The sequence below is a fragment of the Syzygium oleosum genome, unplaced genomic scaffold (genome assembly GCF_021117445.2).
Source record: "Syzygium oleosum isolate NSW1041296 unplaced genomic scaffold, Sole_v2.1 Sole_v2.01, whole genome shotgun sequence".
NCBI lineage: Eukaryota > Viridiplantae > Streptophyta > Magnoliopsida > Myrtales > Myrtaceae > Syzygium > Syzygium oleosum.
In genome coordinates this window covers 22,629,976-22,655,275 of record NW_026607485.1, presented here as the reverse complement: position 1 = coordinate 22,655,275, position 25,300 = coordinate 22,629,976, and the positions used below count along the sequence as shown (strand labels likewise).

General features: G+C 37.7%; 3 protein-coding genes and 1 pseudogene across 3 annotated transcripts; 1 reads left to right on the top strand and 3 right to left on the bottom strand.

The window, feature by feature from the left end:
• Positions 1 to 2,885, bottom strand: LOC115663191 (methylecgonone reductase-like). The gene is made up of 4 exons (XM_030585218.2): positions 2,537 to 2,885; positions 1,526 to 1,766; positions 1,241 to 1,420; positions 1 to 262 (listed from the first exon to the last, which is right to left on the bottom strand). Exons 1-4 carry the CDS (start codon positions 2,836 to 2,838, stop codon positions 35 to 37), a joined length of 951 nt encoding a protein of 316 aa, XP_030441078.1. The 5' UTR covers positions 2,839 to 2,885; the 3' UTR covers positions 1 to 34.
• Positions 2,886 to 11,177: 8,292 nt separating this feature from the next.
• LOC115664249 (methylecgonone reductase-like) lies at positions 11,178 to 17,222 on the bottom strand (annotated as a pseudogene).
• Positions 17,223 to 17,289: 67 nt separating this feature from the next.
• On the bottom strand, positions 17,290 to 20,360 carry LOC115664248 (methylecgonone reductase-like). Its single transcript, XM_030586199.2, has 4 exons — positions 20,046 to 20,360; positions 18,202 to 18,442; positions 17,878 to 18,057; positions 17,290 to 17,632 (listed from the first exon to the last, which is right to left on the bottom strand). The coding sequence occupies exons 1-4, from the start codon at positions 20,342 to 20,344 to the stop codon at positions 17,405 to 17,407; spliced, it is 948 nt and encodes a 315-aa protein (XP_030442059.1). The 5' UTR covers positions 20,345 to 20,360; the 3' UTR covers positions 17,290 to 17,404.
• Positions 20,361 to 21,997: 1,637 nt separating this feature from the next.
• Positions 21,998 to 22,996, top strand: LOC115664250 (CASP-like protein 4D1). The gene is made up of 3 exons (XM_030586200.1): positions 21,998 to 22,146; positions 22,464 to 22,599; positions 22,721 to 22,996. Exons 1-3 carry the CDS (start codon positions 21,998 to 22,000, stop codon positions 22,994 to 22,996), a joined length of 561 nt encoding a protein of 186 aa, XP_030442060.1.
• Positions 22,997 to 25,300: the final 2,304 nt, after the last annotated feature.

The following is a 25,300-nucleotide window of genomic DNA, read 5'->3' as shown; positions in this document are numbered from 1 at the left end:
CATCAAATAATAAGAAAAATTATGTGTGGGATGGTCAAGCATCTCCATCCCAAAGCTCATCCACCGACTTGTAAGGTCCATCTTCAGCAATGAAAATCTCTCCTGCGCAGCCTCTTCTCTGTGGGATTTGCAGCTTCATCCTCTCCAAATCGTCCTGGCTAAGTTCCCATCCCAAAATTTGCAGGTTCCCTCTCATTCTCTCCTTGTTGGAGCTCTTCACAATGATGCTTGACCCTTGCTCATATATCCACCTTAGTGCCACCTACATATAGATACATGTAACAACGGAAGTGTTAAATTATGTCTCAAGTTTGAGCCGGTGAGCAAAACCCAACCCAATGTTCACTAGGAAAGTTCGGATGGTTGATGAGATTTGTTTCGTGAAAAATAGGAAATAAACTCCTATTATTCTCGGCTGAAATTCTTCGGTGAAACCGCAGAAGGAAGTTTCCTTGTTTATTTTGATAAGTCAACTTCCATCTTTGGGGCTCCCATTCTTTATTTAACACATGTTTGTGGAGTCCTGTAAGTTGCTTTTTTTTTTTTGTTTGGGGTCGATGTCCTGCAAGTTGCTTAGAACAAGAAGAAAACACTCGTGATTTGAGAGCTTGTGGGTGTGTCCGGTTGACTTCTGTATGGACGCAAATTGGAATTCTTCAAAAATCGTACAGAGAAGTTCTCTTATTAGGCGTACGAAGAGCTCTGACAACGGGTGGATTTGCGCTTTAAGTTCTTCACCCAATTGATTTGTTTTCTTTGTCAACTTTGTAAATTTGGATATAAACTAAGGCTTGGAATCACTTGAACGTGCGCATGATCGTAAATCTGAAATTCTCCATTTTGGTTAGTTGATTATTTACGGCTTGCTCTCACCGTGGAGTAGGTACCGCCACCGGACCAAATCATGTAAGTCTTAAGTGTTCTTTACTGTTTCTCGTTTGATTACTCTGATGATTTTGTATAGATTTAATTGCAAGATTCAATTAGATTTTGCATTATATTACAGTAGGAGGAAAATTATAAGCTAGGCCTCCTCATATTCGCTGTTAGCATGATGTTATTCATTTGGGCCATGGTTTACCTATGCCTAGCTTTAAAATTTATTGTGCTAATCTAAGGTTGGACGAGACTTATTTACCAGCATGGCAACCCTTTATATGGGCGACGCGAGACCGGAGAAACAGTCTCCTTTTCTCCCAACAGAGGAACACAAAGGCCAAAAAGTAAATAATAAATTTACCTGAGCCACGGTCTTTCCCTTGGCAATAGCAATCTCCTTAAGCAGAGGATTCTCCATAACGGCTAATGAACCCCAAGGAGCTCCATTCGCTGCCAATGGAGACCAACCACTCACATGTATTCCCTTCTCTCTGCAATACGTCCTCAGTTTCTCTTGTTGCCATGCCACATTCATCTCCACCTAAATCATGATTAACCCACAAAGAAGAGAAAAACAAATCTTGAAGAAAATCTTCATTTGAAAATAATTCGACTGAAAAATCTTCACATATATTCTTTCTTTTACCTGATTAACAGCAGGGGGGATTGTGGCATGGATGAGGAGTTGAGAGAGCTTCTTGGTGCCAAAGTTGCTGACTCCGATGGACTTGGCCAAGCCCAGCTTGGAGCACTCTTCCATGGCCTCCCATGTGCCCTTGATGTCGAATGGAAGCAATTTGCCTTTCAAGTTTATCCCTTCGGTTCCTTCCTTCAGTCTCACCGGCCAGTGGATTAGATACAGATCCACATACTCTAACCCTAGCCTCCTAAACAATGAGTATACACGCCAATTGCAAAAACAAAAAAAACAAAAAAAGAACTGATATGACTCCAAGAAAGTAATATATATGTAATATAAGATTCAAAATAACCTCCAAAATCCAAATGCATGCTACTGGTATTTATATCCACAGTGAAAACTAATACATGTCGGAAAGGACGAGATTACTTAATGATTTCATATGGTCTTGATGTTCCATTTTGTCATATGACTTAAAAATGTATCCCAAAATTATAGAAACTAAATAAACCGGAGAAAAAGAGAGAGAAATTCGAGAAGAATGAAGGATATATCTATTTGAGTGAAAGAATTTTCTGTGAATTAGCTTTCCGCACTTTCATACATTTGATTTGCTGAAAATGATTAGTCAACGAAAAATCATTTACAGTCGAAGAAAATATACATGCTTAAAGTGAGGAAAATGAATGCCCTATTCTGAAAAGGCAAAAACATTTTCCTTGAAAATGATTTTCATAGAAAGCATTCCCTAAAGGTGCATTTGTTCCACTAAAAACTTCGTAATAAAGGAAAATGTTTTCTATAGAAATCAATTCCAAGGAAAATGATTAGTTTTCATTTGTTACTTTACCTTCTTGCTAGAAGGGGAAGTCATTTTCGCTCAATCTAAGTTTGTACATGGAAAATATTTTCCGTAGATTAATTAGTTTTCTATCATCCAAGCAACGAAAAGTCGGAAAACAATTTCCCGGAAATTGTTTTCCTTCAAACATACGAACCCTAAGTATGATTAATTACTTGAGAGAATTCTTGAGGGCAGGAACAACGAGGTTCGGATGGGCGTCGGTGCACCAGAGCTTGGTGGTGATGAAGAACTTGTCGCGGCTCTCGACGAGGCCACGCTTCATGGCTTCGGCAATGGATTGGCCAAGCGGCTCCTCCGTACCGTACTGGGCCGCCGTGTCGAAGTGGCGGTACCCGGCCTCGATGGCATCCAGGTAAGCGAAAGTCAACACATCATGCATTGGAAGAGGCATCGTCAACGTTCCGAACCCGATCAACGGCATTCCGTGTCCTGAGCTCAGTACTACTACGTCCATCGCTGTTTCTCGTGTGGCTGCGTGTCTGTCTGTTTGTGTTGCGTGAGCGTGTGATGTTTGTGGGAATACAAACAAACGAGAAATAAATAGAGATCCAATAAATAAATAAATAACTATTAGGGTTTAGGAAGTCCGTCTTTGACACGTAACTGGAAGTCGTCTTTTAACGTGACATTTCTAGTCATCCCATCAATTGCATGAATAGAATTTTGACTGAGCAAATGTTGACATCTTCAGGGTGGCTCGTTGAAGTAATCTGACGTATGTGCATGCATCACTATCTGCAATGCAGCAACCTTTCCGCCAAAAATTAACGTTTCGTGAATCACATTTTGTCATTTCGTTTGTTGGTAACTTTTTCGATACTTATGCAGTTACTAATTTTTTGTAGCGTATATTAAAATACATTATCATAGCGAATAGTATAGTGACACGTAACCATAAAAAGATGGTAACATCTAAAATGAAAAAAATAAATATCTAACGGTATCTAATGAATATTTTTAACATTCACACATGACCTTTTCTTGTTCTACAAGAAGGGGTTTTGACATCTCAGGTCGCTCGTTGAAGTAATTTTTCTTATCCACAGTGAATTTGCTGATGAAAGTCACAGCGGTCGATCAACTTGTGTTGGTTTTTCTGTTCATTTGACGTATGTGCATGCATCAATACACACCCGACTCGGCCCATCGATGTCTTCGTTCTTGAAACCCGGCTCGAGACCAGACCCAATGCCTTCTCTTGCTCGTTCTTGTCTCGTCACGTTGAGCAAGAACCTCCACTTGCATTGTGAGAGAGAATTTGGGGTTTTTCTCAAAGTTGGACAACAATGTTGTTTTCTTATTTGGCAGAGCTGTGAGTTGGATGAGTAAGAGACAATGCACGATTGCTTTATCTATTAAGGCAGAGTACATAGTCCTTACTTATGCTGCTAAGGAAGTAATCCGGATGCATAGAATGTATAAGGAGCTTGGTTTCACACAAGGAGAAGTGAAGATTGGGTGTGATAATCAGAGTGCTATATTCTTGGTTAAGAATCCTAGTTTTCATGCTACAAAGCACATCAATATACAATATCACCTTATCCGAGAGAAAATGGAGCAGAAGGTTGTAATACTGAAGAAAGTTGACACACATGCGAATAGTACATATTTTTTTACCTAGACAGTGAGTGCAGAAAAGTTAGAATGGTGTACAACTGTGTTGGAATTAAAGAAGCATATGGAGTATTCACCAAGTGAGAGATTGTTGGGATGTGTTAATTATAGTGGAATCATATGCTAGATATAGCACTCATTTAAGGGTGAACCTGGATAAAAACTTTATGTATCGATTTTCTTTTATCGCTTTTACTCTCTAGTTTATTGTGATTGTGTGCCGAATCTTAACAGTTCAGTTCCTATATAATTGTAATGCACGTGGAGTTCAATATGAAATTATAATGTAAGATCTTCTAAGTGTCTACAGAGCTCATGGTGACTTGCAAGGCCCATCTTCGAAATGAAAATCTCTCATGCAAAACCCTTTTCTTTTTGAGATTTGCAGCTTCTCTCTTGTTCTCTCCTTGTTAGTGCTCTTCACAATGATGCTTGCCCCTTCCTCCTATACATACATTGGAGTGCAACTTATATATAGATATATATGTTGGAGGTTATGGATTTGAGAGAGAAAATTGTGTTTTGCTTAAAGTATTACACCAAGAGACGTCAAGTTTGGAATGCTCAACAGTGTTACCTCCAGCGTAGGGAAACCCTAGAGTTTATATGTAAGCTATTGGGCTCTAGCCCATATGGGCCCAAAATAATCATACTTTAAACCTATTGGGCTTGTATGTGAACATATTATTTGGACTATATTAATAATATATCCAACAATCTCCTCCTATGTTCACCATACAGCACAATCCAATACGGTGATCAGTGTAATGTTCAAACAAATATGAATCATCCACATTCAGTCCAAGACAATCAACTTGGATCGGTCAAAGAGTTTTAGCACTAAATATTAAACTCAATCATAATTTTCAATCTAAATAAGTGAATCATCCTTATCATGAATCTGTTCTGAGATCAATACATATAATTAAATATGAAGAGTTTCAAATTCAGTTTAAACTCATACAAATCCCAATATCCAAAATAAATCTCAGAATCAGTTCACAACCAAACACAATAATGTTCACAAAATAGAGATAGCAAAATGGAAGTCTCAAGTAAATGAACTCCATCAAAATGGGCAATAGCAGGTGACTTGTCAAGTCCCTATATACTCTAAATGATAAATTCATTCATCTAATAGATCATCTTGGTCAGGATCCCACCCAGTAAGCTCTCCTCCATCTCTGCCATCCCCTGTAGAATGTCAAATATGAATTTCATATTATTATGAATTCAATCAGGCAGAGAAGAACATATATTAATGTCATAAAGCATCATAATATCATGTTCATAAGCATCAAGCCAGTTTCATAATTATGAACAAGGCCTAAACAGTTTGAATTACAAAGAGCCATCAAGTTCGGTGTATTTATAAGAGAATAACCATTGTCTAGTTTCAAAGAACAGGACCAATAGTCATGTCACTTACAATAACCAACAGACTTCTTATGCAAACAACTATTTCTGTATTTCAATTTGGAATGTCACAATTACTAATTCCTTAAAGTCATAATCTAGCATCAAGTTTGGAATGAGATTATTTAACCAAAAGGATAGTCCGATCTAGGTGGATTGTATCATCAAATTTGGAATGACACAAGCTCCCCAGATAGAACCTTTGAATTGGGTTAACGTTATCTTCATCAAGTTTGGAATGAGACAACTCACCCTTTTCAAATTAATCAGCAACCATGAACATCGATGAAACACAAATTGTGCTTATCATTGTGGCCAACAAAGGAAGATTCGATAATGCAAAACATACAATTAGAAGGTAAGTAAATGGTAATTAAGACATATCTACATAGTCTTTAACCCCATTTCCCTCACTGTTTTGAATAATCGATCTGTAGGCATACCCTTTGTGAGAGCATCGGCCATGTTATCCGTCGATCGCACATCGATCAAGGTGATAACTCCTTGTTCGCGCAGATAATTCAACAACGCATGTCTCAGTCTCACATACCTTCTCTTGGAATTAAAGAGAGCATTCTTAACGACTTGGACAGCGGCTTGATTATCACAAAACAAGTTTAAAGAATTAATCTTTAGCTGAGTCAAAGGAATATCCATAATTAGATTCTTTATCCACTCTGCCTCTTCGCCGGCTGAGGCTAAAGAAAAAAGTTCTGATTCCATAGACGACAATGCAATACAAGTCTGTCTTTTGGATTTCCAAGTAATAGCAGCTCCACCCAAAGTGAATACATATCCACTAGTGGACTTACTATTTCCAATTTCTGAGCACCATGAGACATCAGAATATCCATCTACAGTTGGAGGATAACCAGAATAACATAGAGCATAATCTTTAGTACCTTTAAGGTATCTCATCAGCCTACTAAGGGCATCCCAATGCTCTTTACTAGGATTACTAGTGAAACGACTCAGCATGCCAACTGTAAAGGCTATGTCAGGTCTAGTGCAACTCATGGCATACATGAGACTACCAATCAGTTTCGAGTACTTTAACTGATCAACACTGGTCCCTTCATTAGGACTCAGTCTTTTATTGTAATCACATGGTGTCGCACTCGGTTTACACTCACTGTATTCCCAGGTAGAAAGTAGTTGCTCCATATAATGAGTCTGACTAAGGGAGATGACTTGCCTTTCAAAGCTTACTTTCATACCGAGAATGGTATTAGCAATACCAAGATCTTTCATGTTGAATTCTTTAGCTAAAGTAGCTTTCACGTCACTCACTACAGAATGATCGGAACCAAGAATTAACATGTCATCAACATACACGCAAATGATGACTATCTTATTTGACATAGAACGATGGTAAAGGCATTTATCGGAATAACTAGACTGAAAGCCATAACTTTTTACCACTTTGTCAAATTTAAGATGCCACATCTTAGGTGCTTGTTTAAGACCATACAAAGATTTGTTCAATTTACAAACTTTGTCCTCAAGACCTTTCATGACATACCCTTCCGGTTGTTCCATGTAGATTTCCTCATTTAACTCTCCATTTAGGAAAGCTGTCTTTACATCCATTTGATGCACTACAAAGTGTTCAATAGATGCCAAAGCAAGAAGAATTCTTATAGTTGATAGATGACACACAGGTGAATAAACATCAAAATAGTCTATTCCACTCAGTTGTTTATAGCCTTTAGCTACTAAACGTGCTTTGTATCTGGCTATTGATCCATCACTATTTAGTTTCTTCTTCAATACCCACTTACAGCCTATAGCCTTAGCCCCTTTTGGCAAATGGACTAGCTGCCAAGTGTGGTTCTGTAGCAGAGAGCTCATTTCATCATCTATGGCTTCTGCCCACAGTAGGGATTCCCTAGATCTCATTGCTTCCTGATAGGAGAATGGATCATCCTCTAGATGGTAAGTAACAAAGTCCTCACCAAAACTTTTGGGAACCCTATCTCTTGTAGATACTCTAACTGGAGCTTGTTCAACAGTCAGCTGTGGGGAATTAGTGTCAGAAGAGCTTGCTTCAAATTCTACAGGAGACTCTGAAATCATATCTGTAGATCCAGAAACATTCAAGCCATGATCTCTGAGAAACTTGTTCTCGAAAAATTCTGCATCTCTAGATTCTATCACTGTATTAGTAGATAGATCTAAAAATCTATTTGCAGCACTATCTTCCGCACAACCTAGATATACACAAGTAATGGTTCTAGGTCCCACTTTAGGTCTTTTAGATCTTGTATTCTTACATAAGCAACACAGCCCCAAGTCTTAAGAGTATCATATCTACAAGGATACTTATGCCATATCTCATAAGGTGTCATAGACAACTTAGAGTGCGGTAACCTGTTTAGGATGTGATTAGCAGTTAGAACTGCTTCTCCCCAATAGGAGGAAGGCATGCCAGCCGTAAGTAACATGGAATTTAACATTTCAGTTAACGTTCTATTCTTACGCTCGGCAACACCATTTGATTGGGGTGAGTAAGGAGCAGTGGTTTCAAGTATTATGCCCTCTAAAGTACAAAAGTCCTTGAACCCTGTCATAGTATATTCTCCTCCTCTATCACTTCTAAACCTCTTAATTTTCAAGTTGAGTTGATTTTCTACTCTTGACTTGAAAATCTTAAACTTTTCAAAAACCTCATCTTTCGATTTCAACAAATAAACATGACAATATCGAGAAAAATCGTCTATGAATGTTAGTAGATACTTCCGACCACCTCTAGTAACATAATTTCTGAAGTCACAAAGGTCAGAATGTATTAACTCAAGAAGTTGTGTGCTTTTAGAAACCGACTTAAAAGGTTTTCTAGTGATTTTAGCCTGTGCACACACTTCACATTTGTCAAATCGAATAGAAGTATCCAATGGAATGTTGTGAGTTTTAGCTAGATGTTGCATTTTCCTGTAATTCACATGTCCAAGTCTATTGTGTAACAACTTTGGATCAATCAAAGTAGAATTCATATGGTTGATGCTATCAGTATCTAAACTCAACCTATACATACCATTAACCATGAATGCACAACCGAAATAATATGAGTTAACAGATAAAGTTACTCTACCATTCATAGTTGAAAAGGACATACCATCTTTATCAAGTAAACTCATAGATATCAAATTCTTTTTAAGTAAAGGTACTACTCTAACATGTTTCAGAGTTAGTAATTTACCTGAAGAAAGCATCAAGTTTGCAGTTCCAGCATGAGTCACCTCTGCCTCACCACCATTACAATTTTCTACGGTGTCTTTCACTTCTATGACCTCAGTGAGTGAGTTCTTGTCATTTGTAGCATGACAAGTAGCGCCACTATCTAACCACCACTCAGAGGAGACGCTGGCCTTTCCATTCTTGATCATTCCAATGAAGGCTTGAGGCTCAGATTTACTAATTAACATATTAGTCGCAATTTGTGGTGTGTCATTCTTTGGCTTCTTTTGTAGCTTACATTCTGCTGCCCAGTGACCCCACTTTCCACAGTTATGGCACTTGCCCTTCTTCTTCCTTTTGAAGATAGTCTTTTTGGCCTCTAACTGTGAAGAGGATTCACCTTTTGATGACTTGAACCTTTTCTGAGGTTTATTGGAATGTGAAACTAAGTTGGCAACCGACTTTTGTTGTCCTTCCTGTTCCAAACTCTTCCTACATATGTTTTGATCTTCAATGTGAATATACCTCTTTAATTCATCCAGTCTCATCTGTTCTTTCTGTCTGTGCATTTCAGTCTTGAAAGAACTCCATTCAGCAGGTAGCTTACTCAACACAAGGCCAACAAAGAGATTATCGGACATATCAGAGTTATCCTCTTTCAACCTGTTCCTCATGTTCTCAAGTTCAATTAATTGAGAGGTGATACTCGAATTAATATTGAATTTAAAGTCAAAGAACTTCTCCGCTAGAAGAGTTTTAGAGAGCCCCTCTTGTTTTTGGAACTGAGCGTTCAAGTGATCTCATATCTCTTTCGATGTCTTAAACTCACTATAAGTCATAGCTAGACGAGGATTTAAAGAGGTCAACAAGTAATCTCTACAAAAATCTTCATCTTTATTCCATTGATATTCATCAACATCTTCAGTGGTAGATGCAAAATCACTCAGTACTGTGTAGAATATTTCACGTTCTTTCATGCCAAATTGAACATGCAATTTCCAACCATGAAATTCAGTGACATCAAATGATTGCAACTTGATAATATCATAGGAACTATGTTTTGCCATTTTAATCAGAGCAAAGACGTAGAAAGAGTGCACCTTGAAGTCCGCGGAGCGCACAAAGTCGAATAATGCCCCTAACCTTGGTCAAACTGCTCTGTAGAGATGGAGTTTGCCAAAACAGACCCCAAAAACAGATCTGGAGCGCCCAAAAACCTTGAGATGGACTGCCCTTGTTGCTGGAAGCCGAGAAGTGCCGGAAATTCGCCAAAAGTCGAAAAGTCGCGGAAATTCGCAGGAAGCCAAAAAATCGCCGAAACTTCCGGTTGTCGTATCTCAGCCGTCCGAACTCCTTTCAAGGCGAGTGACCACTCAAAACGCTCATATCGACGAGGAGAACAAGATCCAAGTGGTTTTACCCTCTGAAATTGGCTATAATTTCTGGGTTCTTGAATCAAAGATTTCGGCCACCGAATCTTCAAACTCATATCCCGGCCAACCCTCTCGTCGAAATCGAAAATATATAATACCTTCGAGTTCGTCTCGACAAGATCTTCAAGTAGACACCTTTCTTGCTCAAATCCGACACACGAATATACTACTTTAAGATTGTTGGAGGTTATGGATTTGAGAGAGAAAATTGTGTTTTGCTTAAAGTATTACATCAAGAGACGTCAAGTTTGGAACGCTCAACAGTGTTACCTCCAGCGTAGGGAAACCCTAGAGTTTATATGTAAGCTATTAGGCTCCAGCCCATATGGGCCGAAAATAACCATACTTTAAACCTATTGGGCTTGTATGTGAACATATTATTTGGATTATATTAATAATATATCCAACAATATATGTGCATGTATAGTTAAGGTACTAATAGAATTTTAAAAACTATTCATATACTAGTACATATGTTGGAAATAAATCAAGACTAAAGATTTTTTTTGGCCCTTTTATGTATGAAGAAGGATGGTAATTGGCCTATTCATTCTCATTGGACGACCTCTTCTTTTTTGGGCATGTTTATAAAACCTAGAATCGACCCATAAATTGACGGCTACTTACGCAGGCTTTTTATCCTCGTAAAGAGTATTGACATGGGCATGCGTGCATGCAATTATTCAACAAAACTTATACATGTATCAAGATTAATTCGGTCTTTAGAACTTGTTGGATCTCATATGATGTATCTCGTGTGGGGTCGGGTCCTACCAAATCTGACCATCCAAATTCGTTTTAGTTCCTATATTAAGTTCACTAAACGAATTATCCATGCATGGATGAAAAATGGGGGGAGCTAACAAGTAGCCTTTCTCATGTATGCAAGTAATGCAATTATTTGTTTGCAAGAAGATTCTAAACTAAGCTTCCGATTTGACAATGAAAAAACAAAAAAACATGTTGACTTTCTTTCTATTTATAAGATGCCTCGTCAGACTCAACGTCAATACAATATTTTCAGAAATATTATGTGAAAGAAGAATTGTGATAATGAAATCACAACATTCGATTCATATAGATTGATCATGATTATTGGCAAGAGATTCATCATATAGTTACACTCGATCATAAGCTATACAAATGTAGGTATTTAAGCATCTCCATCCCAGAGCACATCCAATGATTTGTAAGGCCCATCTTCGAAAATGAATAAGTTACCGGGACATCCTCTTTTTTGTGGGATCTGAAGATTGATCTTGTCTGAATCCTCTTGGCTAAGTTCCCACTCTAAGATTTGTAGGTTCTCTTTCATTCTCTCTTTGTTGAAACTCTTCACTGTCACCGTTGCCCCTTGCTCATATATCCATCTCAGTACAACCTTTAAATGTATGCATGTAGATGAGAAATACTAAATATTTGGAGATAAAAAAAATAAATCACATGATCCTTGATATTAGTTAAATATTTTATGGATCGTGATTTTCCTATTACTTGTCAGTTGGGTTTCCTCGTCAAAACAAAAATTAAATAGTACCTAAAGTTTTTTGTCCTCCCTTTATTGCAGGCCGAAAGAAATTAAGAGAGAGAGATTGGAAGATGTTTTCTTATGATAATTACAATCTTGTTTTTGGGTAGGGTTTAGTCTTGCCGACCAAAAATTAGAATTGAAAATAACAAAGAGACCCTTTTAGTACTTGGAAGTCGCAAAGGATAAAGTAGTTCTTTTGTAGTTTGGTACACCAACTATGGGTTGTTTAATTATAATTACACCAACTATGAGTTAAAACTTTATGGTCTCTTGCTATTTAATTTAGGGTTAACACCGCCAAAAATCCTAAACTTGTACATCTTGTCATATTTACCTCAAACTAATTTTCGTGACACAAAGATCCCAAACCGATACATCCGTACTACATATACTCCAAACTAATTTTCAATTAATTTCCACATCATAACTATTTCACTTGCGAATCATCAGAGTTGTTTGTCACGTGTGTTTCCACCTTAGCAATTTAATAGGGATATTGGACGGAAGCTAACAGAGAGTAAATTTATCACGAATATTAACAGTTTGGGATTTTTTTTGACATAGAAATTAGTTTAAGATAAACGTGGCACATGTATACCATTTTCTAGGTTTTTGTGTGACATGAAAATTAGGGAAAAAGTATCAAAAAAGTCCTAAACCTATTACATTTGTACCAATTTAGTCGTAAACCTTTTAAACTATTGCCAATTCAGTCATTCCAGCTAATTTTGGATAGATATTGCTGACATGGACACCGACCGACCTACATGGCACGGTCCACACTTTCATGGACAACTTTTAATAATATTTTAATATTTTTTTCGAATTATTTTTTTTTCTTTTTTTCTTTTCTTCTTTTTCTTTTTTTCCAACCCCTCCCTTCTTCCTCCAGCTGGTCGCCGGTATATTTTTTCAAATTATTTTTTTTCGTTTCTTTTCTTTTCTTTTTCCTTTCTTTCCCTTCCCACCCTTCTTCCTCCAGTTCGGTGATCAGCCAGAGGCTAGGGCCAGCAAGGAGGGTGAGCCTCACCAACCTAGCGTGAGGCCGCCCTCACGGCCATCCGGCGAGGGTGAGCCTCGCCAACCTTGGCCTTTGGCCGATCGCTGAGGTCCAACGACTAGCTGAAGGAAGAAGAAAGGGGAGGAAAAAAAACAGAAAAGAAACATAAATAAATAAATATTCGAAAAAATATTAAAATATTATTATTAGTTGTCCACGTTAGCGCCGGCTGACCTAGCGCCAGCCGTACCACATAGGTCGACCGGCATCCACGTCAACAATATCCGGCCAAAATTAGCTAGAAGGACTGAATTGGCAATAGTTTAAAAGGTTTAGGACTAAATTGGCACCATTAAAAAGTTTATGACTAAATTGGCATAAATGCAATAGGTTTAGGACTTTTCTGGCGCTTTTTCCTTAAAATTAGCTTAAAGTATATGTGACACGGATATATTAGTTTGAGATTTTTGTATAGAACTATTCTTTACCGAGAATTCTTTACAAGAAACATGTTGCCGTAGGTTCTTTTAAGCGCACAGATACAGGTCTACAAAAGAAATAAAGTCCTAATTTGAGAACGGTTGAAAATATATATATATATATTTTGTAAAATTCGGCAAGTGCATATTGAGAAATTAGAGAGTAATATATGGAAGAAATGGGTCAGTACCTTCACCAAATAATAAGATGACTTTGGGTGATGACTGATGAACGATGGATGGATTTTTAATGACCAAAGTTGGTAAAAAATAATTTTCATCAATATACTTTTAATTGCTGGAAGGTCCGCATGCAGAGGATCCACGTCAGTCTGAAGCTGCCGGTTCAACTAAACCTTATCTTATGATTTTCACTAAAACTAACTCAAAAGCTTTCTTATGATTACTTCATGGAGAGACACCGTTGACTGACAAGGACATGCTTGAAGGGGAAAAAGGAATTAGAACTACAAAGTACAAACGCTTGTTGCTTTTTCTCACGCAAGGAATGCAATTTCTGAGGGAAGAGTTTCTAAAGTACGCTTCCCAAGGAAAAATTTGACGCCAAACAGATAGAAAAACACAGAAGAAAAGAGAATAAATTACCGGAGCCACGGTCTTGCCTCTGGCAATAGCAATCTCCTTGAGGACGGGACTCTCCACAACCACTAATGTACCCCAAGCAGCTCTATTCCCTCCCAATGGAGACCATGCGCTCACATGTATTCCCTTCTGTCTGCAATATCCTCTCAAATTCTCTTGTTGCCATGCCACATTCATCTCCACCTAAACGATGATTAGCCATCATATAAAATGTATTTTTTCACGAAAATCTTGATGTGGTTATAACAGAGATGGATAGATTCAAGGGTTAATATCACGAAAAACCCCAAACTGTTACACCTATGACAATTTTATCACAAACTATTTTTTTTTACCACAAAAAATCATAAACTGGTACATTTGTGACAAATTTAGCCTGAACTATTTTTTTTACCATAAAAAACCCCACACTGGTACACTTGTGACAATTTTACCCCGAACTAATTTTTTGACCACCAAAAACCCTAAATTTATACACTTGTGACAATTTTATCCTAAACTAATTTTTTAATCACTAAAAATCCAAAACTTGTACATTTGTGACAATTTACCCTCTGTTAGTGTCCGTTAAATTGGATTAATATCACCAAAAATCACAAATTGATAAACTTGTGACAAACATAGGGGTAAAACCCCAAACTGTTACACCCGTCAACTACCACGTGTCATCAAACTTAACAATTTGATAATAAAATTTAACGAAAACTAATGTATGGTAAATTTGTCACACATTTACTAGTTTGGTGTTTTTGGTGGTCAAAAAATTAGTTCGAGGTAAAATTGTCACAAGTGTACCAGTTTAGGTTTTTTTGTTATCAAAAACATAGTTTGGGGTAAATTTGTCATAAGTATACCAGTTTGGGGTTTTTCATGGTATTAACCCTAGATTAAATAGAGTATATTCTTTTCATTGCTTGATTAACAGCAGGAGGGATAGTGGCATGCAAGAGGAGTTGAGAGAGTTTCTTGGTGCCGAAATTGCTGACTCCAATGGACTTGGCTAAGCCCAGCTTGGAGCACTCTTCCATGGCTTCCCATGTGCCCTCGACGTCAAATGGCAATATCTTGCCCTTGAGATCGAGCCCTTCGGTTCCTTCCTTCAGTCTCAGTGGTCAGTGGATTAGATACAGATCCACGTACTCTAAACCTAGCCTCCTATTTAAATCGATACACACCAAGTGCCATAAAAAAGAAAAAAAAACCATCAAGACCCATGAACGCACCCAGGAAAAAAAGAAAGATTAAACAGCAAGATGTAACATGGTATGTTATTGTTGTTCTATAATATGTTAGGTAATGACATAAAAATTGACAAACATTCTTAGCATAATAAAAGTTGAAAAGCGATCTCCAATCTCCAAAATAAAATGCATGCAACATATGTATATTTTGCCATAGTATATAACATAGTGAAAGGTAGTCAATCTGGCAAAGGAAGAAGATTAATGTTTACCATATATGTTTTCCCATAACGAAATTCTTATACGGTCTTAAAAATTCTTAGCAATCAGGACTATAGTGTCATCGTATAAAAAATGGAGGAGAGAAGGCAAACTAATGTATTTACTGGAGAGAGTTCTTGAGGGCGGGAAGAACGAGACCGGGATGGGCGTCAGTGCACCAGAGCTTGGTGGTGATGAAGATTTGATTGCAGCTCTCGACGAGCCCCCTGTCCAGGGCCTCGGACACAGCTCGGCCGAGTGCCTCCTCAGAGCCGTAAAACTCCGCCGTGTCGAAATGTCGGTACCCGACTTCGATGGCCTCCAGGAATATGGAAGTCAACACGTCCGGCGGCGGAGAAGGGCTTGCTGCGCAGCCCATGCCGATCAGTGGCATTTTCTCACCCGAGCTTAGCACTACATCTGGGACCACGACATCGTGTATGGTCTTCTGTTCTGTGTGTGTGTGTGTGTGTGAGAGAGAGAGAGAGAGAGAGAGAGAGAGAGAGAGAGATGGTGGAAATCTAGTGACAGAAAATGCGGAGGCAAAGGTTGTTCGAAGTAATACTAATACTTATATGAAGCAGAAGAAAATGAAATCAATCATAAGGAAATTAAATTCAAAGTTTTTTTATACACTATAGTTGACTTCGAGGCAGAGGTTGTTTGAAGGAATCCTAATTATTTATATCAAGAATAAGAAAATGCGAAGTCGTGTTATTATATTATAGCTAACTTGGACTTGTGACAAAGATCATGCGTGCAATGCAAGACAGATTTTATAAAGTCGCCCTCGTTGTCATGGAAAATTTCTCGCTATTCTTTCATGCAACATAAGTAAAGGCATGGTTACCAAATAAATAATCAATACGTATAATATAATGTCCACATAATAAAAGCCATGTCACAGGTCAGAAGTGTATCCTTCAAATATCGGCCCTATCCAAGGTGTAGAACTGGTAAAGGAAATTAAGATCACATGAAAATTCAAGTCATTATCTTTGTACTTGACCGAACTAAATCACGATGTATTTATATAATGTCCACATTGGTAATTCAAAAGTAATCCGTGATATTCTTGAAATACAAGTGTCATGCAAAAATGATGACCGTATTCAAAGGCAAAGGAAAGTGTGAGATCAAAGTCACACAAAAATGAGATTTTATGAACCAAACACCTCAATGTTTTATTATTCTTTTTCTTGATTTAAGTATTTGAATAATTGGGTCCGTTCATGATTTGAACGATTTCTTTTGATTCAACTTGGGCTTATTACTTGTAAAACAAACAACTTGGTTTGATAAGATCGATTAGAGTCAAAATGGTTGTTCGAAGAATCTTGCGGGGTCAAAGTAAACAAATGTTGTTGTCAATTACATTGACACATGCTTTAAAAATGTAGTTTTAAGTGTATGGGAATTTTGTGAAGTTGTAGCTTGGCATCAATATAGTTTAAAGGTGCACGGGTTCAAGGTGGCTATGGTATTTGCACTACCTTGGAATGTACCTTATTGGTATCGGATCCAAATTTTCAAAAGCTTCACCCATTATATGTATTTATGAGTTTCCAAAAAAGCGCATGGTCTATTCTATCGAACTAAAATATCTCACTGTAGACATAGCCAAACTAGAGAGAGGGATGGATATGGGTTAGCAAAGGAAAAGGCACTACAAATACCATAACTTTTATACAACGCTTATTTCGGTACCAAAATTATTTGAGCAATCACTTGAATTCTACTTTTGTAAAATAATAAAAAAAAACTATCATTTTACTGTCATCGCCGATTTGTGTGGCTGAAAATCTGACGTATAAATTTTTAATAAAACGGTTTCGCCAGCAAAGTGAGTCAACATGAATTTACCTAATTTGAATGTAGTCAGTCAACTCATGAACAAAATTAATGGAGTGATTTAATTGCACTAATTTGATAAGTTTTAAAACTTAATTGCACTTTATAAAATTTTAGTACTCAATCTTATCCCATCATATTATTACCAACTGGGTTTGAATTACTAACCATCTTTTAAACTACTTACAATGTTTAACTATTCTTTTATTTATCAACTTTCTATCGAATAACTATTTTTTATTTGCCTTGGTAGCATTACTTGCATATTTTCCTTGGTGGTTGGCATCTCCATGTGAATGATACGTAATGATCCGATAACTTGTCGTCTTATTTCGTTTCCTAGTTAGAGAGAATCGACATCGTACAACGAAATCTTTATGTATATTCTCAAACAAATTCTTGAAAACACCTTGCTCAACTCACATATAATTGCAAACACATTTGAAACAACGTGAAAAATGATGTCGGGGATCGTCAAGGGTCTCCATCCCACAGCTCATCCACCGTCTTGTAAGGCCCATCTTCAGAAATGTAATTCTCTCCTGCATATCCTCTTTTCTGTGGGATTTGCAGCTTCAACCTCTCCAAATCCTCCTGGCTAAGTTCCCATCCCAGAATTTGCAGGTTCCCTCTCATTCTGTCCTTGTTGAAGCTCTTCACGATGAAGCTCGACCCTTGCTCATATATCCATCTCAGTGCAACCTATATATAGATACATTTAACCAAGGAGGAATATTATAGGCTTCGCTTCCAATATGAAAATGACAAAACCTTTGACTTCTATTCTATTCGTAGGATGCCTCGCCGGATTCGCTCTTGGCATGATGTCTAGCTTTAAAGTGTATCGTGCCAATTTGATCATGGGCTAGATTAATTTGCCGCAACCCCTTTACATGGGCGACTTGAGATAAGAGAAAACCAAAATAAATAGGAAAATAATAAAGTACCTGAGCCACAGACTTTCCTTTGGCAACAGCAATCTCCTTAAGCAGGGGACTCTCCATAACGGCTAATGAACCCCAAGCAGCTCCATTCGCTGCTAATGGAGACCACGCACTCACATGTATGCCTTTCTCTCTACAATACGTCCTCAGCTTCTCTTGTTGCCACGCAAGATTCATCTCCACCTAAATCATGATTAGCCCACAAACACAAAAACAAATCTTGATTTGCTAGTAATTCGTCTGAAAAATGAAACCAGAATAATTGATGAATATACATGCGTACATATGTACAGACATACATACATACATACATATGCTTTCTTTTACCTGGTTTACAGCAGGAGGAATTGTGGCATGCACAAGGAGTTGAGAGAGCTTCTTAGTGCCAAAATTGCTGACTCCAATGGACATGGCCAAGCCCAGCTTGGAGCACTCTTCCATGGCCTCCCATGTCCCTTTCATGTCAAATGGCAAAACTTTGCCCTTGAAATCGAACCCTTCGGTTCCCTCCTTCACTCTTGCTGGCCAGTGGATTAGATACAGATCCACATACTCCAACCCTAGCCTCCTATATAATTAATAAATACACCAAGTGCCAAAGAAAAGAAACAAGCAACATGAACACAACATGACTAAACCCAACAAAAAATAGAAACATAATATGAAGGAAAAAATTGGATAAAACTAATGCGTGCAACTGATGATTATATACCAAAGTGAAAGCTGATGTTTATCGTGTCTCCCATGAAAGAAATTCTTCTGAGGTCTTTAAAAATATTTGGCGACATAGTGGTTACGAGAACTGTATTTAGTGTCAAGCAGGAAAATAAGTGGGAGGAGATTATAAGGCCAATTAGGGTGCGAATGGTAATCATTCTGCTCCAGAAATCAAATTCTTGCCAGAAATTGATTTCTGGAATTCTTGCCAGAAATTGATTTCTGGAGGAGAAATCTGTTTGGTAAAACATGACTAATTCTGCTCCAGAAATTGATTTCTGGAACAGAAATCTATTTTGATTTGTTGATTTTTTTTGCACCTAAAAAAAATTAAATTTTACTCAAAGTGGGTGGCCACATGTATTATAAGCCATTCTGTAAAGTTTTGAAATTTTTGATTTTTTTAATTTTTTTTGGGCACCTAAAAAATTTTAAATTTCACTCAAAGTGGGTGGCCACAGGTATTCTAAGCCATTTTATGAAGTTTTGAATATTTTTATTTTTTTATTTTTTTTATTTTTTTAGGCACCTCAAAAAATTTAAATTTTACTCAAAGTGGGTGGTTACAGATATTTTAAGCCATTCTGTGAAGTTTTGAAATTTTTTATTTTTTTTATTTTTTTGGGCACCTCAAAAAATTTAAATTTCACTCAAAGTGGGTGGTCACAGGTATTTTAAGCCATTTTGTGAAGTTTTGAAATTTTTTATTTTTTTATTATTTTTCTTTTTTTTTGCACCTAAAAAAATTTAAATTTCACTCAAGGTGGGTGGCCACAGGTATTCTAAACCATTCTGTAAAATTTTTTATTTTATATTTTTTGATTTTTTTTGGCACCTCAAAAAATTTAAATTTTACTCAAAGTGAGTGGCCACAAGTATTCAAAGCCATTTTGTAAAATTTTGAAGTTTTTTATTTTTTTTTTATTTTTTTGGGCACCTAAAAAAATTTAAATTTCACTGAAAGTGGGTGACCACAGGTATTCTAAGCCATTCTGTGAAATTTTGAAATTTTTGATTTTTTGATTTTTTTTTGCACCTCAAAAAATTTAAATTTCACTCAAATAAGATGGCCACAGGTATTCTAAGCCATTTTGTGAAATTTTGAAATTTTTGATTTTTTCATTTTTTGAAATTTTTTATTTCTTGTAAAAAAAGGAAATTTGGGCTAGAATGCATTCTGGAAGAGAGAAGCTACAAAAAGTAGTTTGATTACCAAAAAAAAAAAAAGTAGCTTCTCTTTTTTGGGCCAAAACTCATTCCGGAAGCAAAAATTCATTTTAGAGCAAAAAAAAGAATGAAGTTTTACCAAACGCGTTTTTATTCCAGAATGCAAAAATTGGTTCAGAATGCATTCCAAAATTATTTTAACAAACGCATTTCTGTTCCGGAATGCATTCTGGAACAGAATTTCTGCTCCAGAATGGATTCCATGCGCGCCCTTAGCAGATATTTACTTGAGAGACTTCTTGAGAGCGGGAAGAACAAGATCCGGATGAGCGTAAGTGCACCAGAGCTTGGTGGTGATGAAGATGTGGCTGCGGTTCTCGATGAGCCCTTGGTCCAGGGCCTCAGCCACGGCTCGGCCAAGTGCCCCTTCGGAGCCATAGCACGCCGCCGTGTCGAAGTGGCGGTACCCCTCTTCGATGGCCTCGAGGAATATGGATGTCAGCATGTCGGGCGGTGGCAGGGGGATCGTGAACGTTCCTAATCCGATCAACGGCATTCTGTGTCCTGAACTCAGCACAACGTCCATTGTTGTTTCTCGTGTGTGCGTGTCTGTCTGTGTTTTGTAAGCGAGCGATGTTTGTGGGAATATAAATAAACGAGAAGAAGAGCTGCCTTTGACCCGGAATTGGACGTTTTCCTGCATGAACTTTCCTTGGTCTGCAAGCATTGATTGCATGCTTTGATTTTTAAGCGCGCAGATGTTGAAATCTCCAGGTCGCTTGTCGTCGTAAAAGTCAAAGTGGTATATCGTCTTTTCTGTTTTTTATTTTATTATTTGACGTTGCGTGCATCAATATGTGTGACAGAGGTCTTCGTTCAGCAAAATTTATATTATGTTAATCCCATTTCATCATTTCCCTTGCTGATTACTGGTCAACCATTACGAAATTATTAACCATCTTTCATACTAAGCAAAATTAGGGATTTTTGTACTGACTTACCAACTTTTGTTTATCTAACTTACCAACGCTTCGAATTTACTAACTCTCATACAAACTTTTTTCAGATTATATTATTACAATCTGGCTTTGAATTACTAACTCTCTTTTGAATTACTTAGCAACGTTTAATTGTTATTTTATAATAGTGCATTTATCCTAAATTAACTCAACTCACCAACTTTTCTCCCGTTTATTAAATGACTACATTGTTTTGAGCTACTAAACAAGTTTATTTATTTATTAACTCAACTCACCAACTCTCCTTTAACTTACTTTCAAATATTTATTTATTTTTAATAATTTGTCAATTTTGCTCGACATTTATTAGATTTTATTTGCATTTCTTAGCAAAACCTTTAATTCACCAATTTTTTCCAAGAAATTTCAAACCTTTATTAGATACTTTCCAATGTTTCTCTAATTAAGTTACCAACTAATTTTAAGTTAGCAACTAGACCTCATTTGAGTTACTAAACAAGTTTATTTTTCTTTCAATTATTAAATTTTTATATCTTTTAAGAGAATGTGAATTAATGCATATAAGCAACTAATGAAAGTTTGTAACCCAAAAAAATTGTTGATAATTTCACATAATAAATAAAAGTTTACTGACTATATTGAATATCCATCTTAGTGCAACCTACATACAGATGCATGTGACAAAGGAAAGTGTTAAATTATGTCTCGAGTTTGAGCTGGTGAACAAAACCCAACCCAATGTTAACTAGGAATAAGGAGTTTGGTTTGTGGAGTCAAAATTGCGCACGCGTTAATAAGGAGTACGTTCCGACGATTGGATGGAGCTACAAACATTCGTCAGGCAGGAGAGCAATATTTACACTAATCCCGGCTTATTGCTAGTATACACAGAGCAACATTGGACAAAAATTACAACCATCCTCGATAGGGACGAAAAGATATACAATGATCCTTCCGCGTCGAACCTTAAAATAAATAATCAAATCCGACAATGTTAATAATGAACGTAAAATAAGGATGTTTTGTTTTAAACTTTGTTTGGGCACTGGACATTGTTGCCCGGCCTACCGACGAGGGCTGCTAAGGAACAAAACTGATGCAGCCAAAGATGATTTTTGATATAATCAAGAAGAGAGGTTGAAAGGGCCGCTTCTGATTATAAAAGGACTCGCTCACAAGAAGAGTTGCAACACCGTGCGACCGCGACAGACTTAGAAAGACCGAGAAAGAGAGAAAATCAAGAGGGAGGTTGCGAAATCATGGCCAACCAAGAAGTCGCGACTTCGATGCTCTTGTTCAGGATCTTCGGCTTGCTTGCCTTGGCCGGTTCTGCAGCTGTGATGGTCACCAACCACTTAACATACAGCAATGGCATCAAGACGACCTTCAAGGATGTCATCACTTACAGGTAAACAGTTCTATGGTGACTGTCGACGGATTATCATCTCCAACTCTGTGTTCCCTGCATCTGGTATCGTCTGGAGAGATGTTCATGATAATATGTACGATGTGGTACATGACTTTTTCACAGTAGGTAATGGTCAAGAGCAGATAACTTCCGAAATCTTCACTAGACATATGAAGCAAAAGATAATTTTCATACAAGCAAACACTAGTCTACATGGTGAAGCTTGTTCCAATGGCCAATCTCGGTTAACTCGCGCTATAATTGAGCTTGACTTTGATCACTTGGGAACTAAATTACGAAGTGAAAGTAATGTGCAGGTATGTGCTATCAACAGCGCTGATCGGAGCAGCTTATTTATTAGTGCAGCTTCCGTTTGCAATATACCATGCCTGCACCGAGAAGAGGATATTTCGCAATGGGTGCTTGCCCGAATTCGATTTCTATGGCGACAAGGTACCTTAGCACGTGCTACTTATTAATTTTACATGACCACATATTGTTAAATGAGCTAATTCACACCATCATCTTGAGCATAACTCCAGTTTAATTTATCTCATTGTCGATGTCTGTGCAGCTCATAAGCTTGATCTTGGCCACGGGAGTCGGCGCAGGGTTCGCCATCAGCTTCGAGTTAAAGAAATTCATCCGCGACTTCTTCGACGTCCTCCTCACGTTCGATATCCCGCTTGACGACGACGACAAGTCGAAGGCGATCAAATTCCTCAACCGGGGAATCATCTCCACCGGATTGTTGGCCCTAGGGTTGGTCTGCATGGTCATCGTCTCTGTACTCTCGTCCATCAATCGCAACTCATCCAGAGGTGGCTTCTTCAGACGATCTAATAACTAATTGATCTTCTAGTCCTCGACAATAAGTTGAAACACATCAATTAGACGAGCTTAGTATTTTTTTTTTCTGGTTTTGGTTGATTGGGTTGTGTGGGATATCTCTCTATCCCTCTCCATCGTTGTGTGGAGAATTATGTTATGCATGGTGAGCCGAAATCATAATAAAGTAAAGCTATTTTTATGTGTTGTTCAGTTGGTTAGTTACTGGCTACCGCAAGCTAGCTCAGTTCACTGTCAGGTTTTCTCGATAAATTGTTTTCTTTTGATGTCTCGACATGAATGTGAATTGAGATTTTCTTTATTTAGGGGTAACCAATATGTTCCGTTTACTCTCTTTAAATAGATGACACGTTAGTCGGTTCAAATTGAACTACCGAGTTATATTTTGCTCACTTATGTTTTTTACTTTTCGTTTTTTTTTCTCTTCTTCTTCCTCGAGCGAGCCTTTTTATTGCAACCTCGTCCCCCACACCATCGCCACCTCTGCCGCGATGTCATTACCCCGCGCGGTGCATCGCATTCGCCCTTGCCAACCCGTCGACCCTATCTCTCCCTCTCTCCCTCTCCCTCTCACAGGGACAATGGAGTTGCTACCATCGATGACTATTGCCGACCTCGACTAACTTGGTGATTTAACATCTTGTTATCAGTGGCCATTGTTGACCTCTGCTGAGAGGTCGTTGATGGCTGCAACCCCCATGGGGAGCTCCATTTGAATTCACTGATGTGAGTTTCACAATTGATGCGCGTTGATGGCTGCAACCCCCATAATGGACCTCCATAATGGAGGCCCACGATCTCAAATCCCAGATCTTGGACTGCCATCCTCGCCATATGGAGAAGATCTCAATCCCTAACAACATACTATACCCGTCTATTAATCAATTGATAATGCAAGGGAGTTTCAAGAATGGTGGGCTGGATGATTTATTGCGTCATATACCTGCCTAACAAGTTTATAGGCCCATTTAACTTGTGCATGGACAGCAAGCAAGCTACACACACTTGCCTCCTAAAGTCCAAAGGCCATATTGTGCTCAAGGCCCAAGTGTTGAACCCACAAGGTTGGTCATATGGGGCTAATGCTAGTGTGAAATACCAATGATCCTACGCATTTCTAATTGATGCACGTGAATTTTTAACTCAGTTTCTCTGGTAGATAGAAATATTCAATCTTGTTTCCCATACATTTTACTCTATTTCTTGATAATTTGGTATTCCACCACGTACACAACATCAAAGCTAGCACAGAGAGATGGACTAGTCGAGGTGAGCGAAAGTTGACCCGGGCACCATTTAAATACTAAACCAAAGAACCAAAAATCAAGGAACTCTGTAACCTGGCTTCTTTCTCGTAGTTATAGCTGATTTTTTTCTTTTACCACGTAGTTGATAAATACTGTGAATGGAAGATGAAAATGCTTCTCTAAAGAAACAAAAAGCAACGACAGAGATTAAGAAAACGATGCGATTAAGGATGATATCATAATCAATTATAACTAGGGCACTTTTCACACAAAAGATTTTTCTACAAATAGAATTTGGTTCTTTTTTTAGATGTGTCTTACAAAGACTGTAATTGCCAGACAGATTACACAACACACTTGATCTTATATAGATATATACCAAAGTTGATGCTAATGAGTCCAAGCAAATGGACAAGACATCCAATCCGAGACCAATTTGTGTAGCTGTCGCCATCAAACCCCAATCAATCTAATAATAATATCGCCCTTGATTGCTATGGAGACAAATATCTCTGTGGATCCTTGATTTACTATATAATGCACATGAAGCTAAGAAGATGCGATCATACACATACATGCAAGTGCAAAGAAGAAAAATGCAGAAGAAGGGCACTCATAAAGATGAATTCCCAGATAAGTTACACATATTTATTATCTGCAGAACAATAAAAGTAGGTCCGACCCATGTTTTTTTACAACTTTTTTTTTTCAATCCTAACACTTGCTTACGTGAAACGAAGGCTATCATTGCACTTTGGGGTTGTGGGCTTTTTAAAAGGGAGGGACTTTTTGATCTTTCTTTCTTTTGGATTTGATGCTTTGACTTTTTTGGAGTCGCACAGGCAAACTTCTCTTTTTGGATTTAAAGATGAGTTTCCCCACTCACATGGCCTGTTCCTTGAGCCATCTCTATTGCTCAAAAGAAAGAAAAAAAGGACTTTATGAGGCAATTTAATTTACTACAGCTCTTATTGAGGGATGAATATGAATCGAAAGATGCTCCTTCCAACGAAAAGAAAGGGTCCCCAACATCTGTTCATGATTAGGGTTTGTGGGGT

What these genes read in the sequence shown, in the direction of transcription:
- LOC115663191 (XM_030585218.2), bottom strand. Translation starts at nt 2,838, where the DNA reads ATGGACGTAGTAGTACTGAGCTCAGGACACGGAATGCCGTTGATCGGG. An exon ending in TCCCCCCTGCTGTTAATCAG is followed by an intron (nt 1,421 to 1,525) that starts GTAAAAGAAAGA and finishes ATCATGATTTAG; the next exon opens with GTGGAGATGAATGTGGCATG. An exon ending in AGGGAAAGACCGTGGCTCAG is followed by an intron (nt 263 to 1,240) that starts GTAAATTTATTA and finishes ATCTATATGTAG; the next exon opens with GTGGCACTAAGGTGGATATA.
- LOC115664248 (XM_030586199.2), bottom strand. Translation starts at nt 20,344, where the DNA reads ATGGACGTTGTGCTGAGTTCAGGACACAGAATGCCGTTGATCGGATTA. An exon ending in GCTCTCAAGAAGTCTCTCAA is followed by an intron (nt 18,443 to 20,045) that starts GTAAATATCTGC and finishes TTAATTATATAG; the next exon opens with GAGGCTAGGGTTGGAGTATG. An exon ending in TTCCTCCTGCTGTAAACCAG is followed by an intron (nt 18,058 to 18,201) that starts GTAAAAGAAAGC and finishes ATCATGATTTAG; the next exon opens with GTGGAGATGAATCTTGCGTG.
- LOC115664250 (XM_030586200.1), top strand. Translation starts at nt 21,998, where the DNA reads ATGGCCAACCAAGAAGTCGCGACTTCGATGCTCTTGTTCAGGATCTTC. An exon ending in AAGGATGTCATCACTTACAG is followed by an intron (nt 22,147 to 22,463) that starts GTAAACAGTTCT and finishes AGTAATGTGCAG; the next exon opens with GTATGTGCTATCAACAGCGC. An exon ending in TCGATTTCTATGGCGACAAG is followed by an intron (nt 22,600 to 22,720) that starts GTACCTTAGCAC and finishes ATGTCTGTGCAG; the next exon opens with CTCATAAGCTTGATCTTGGC.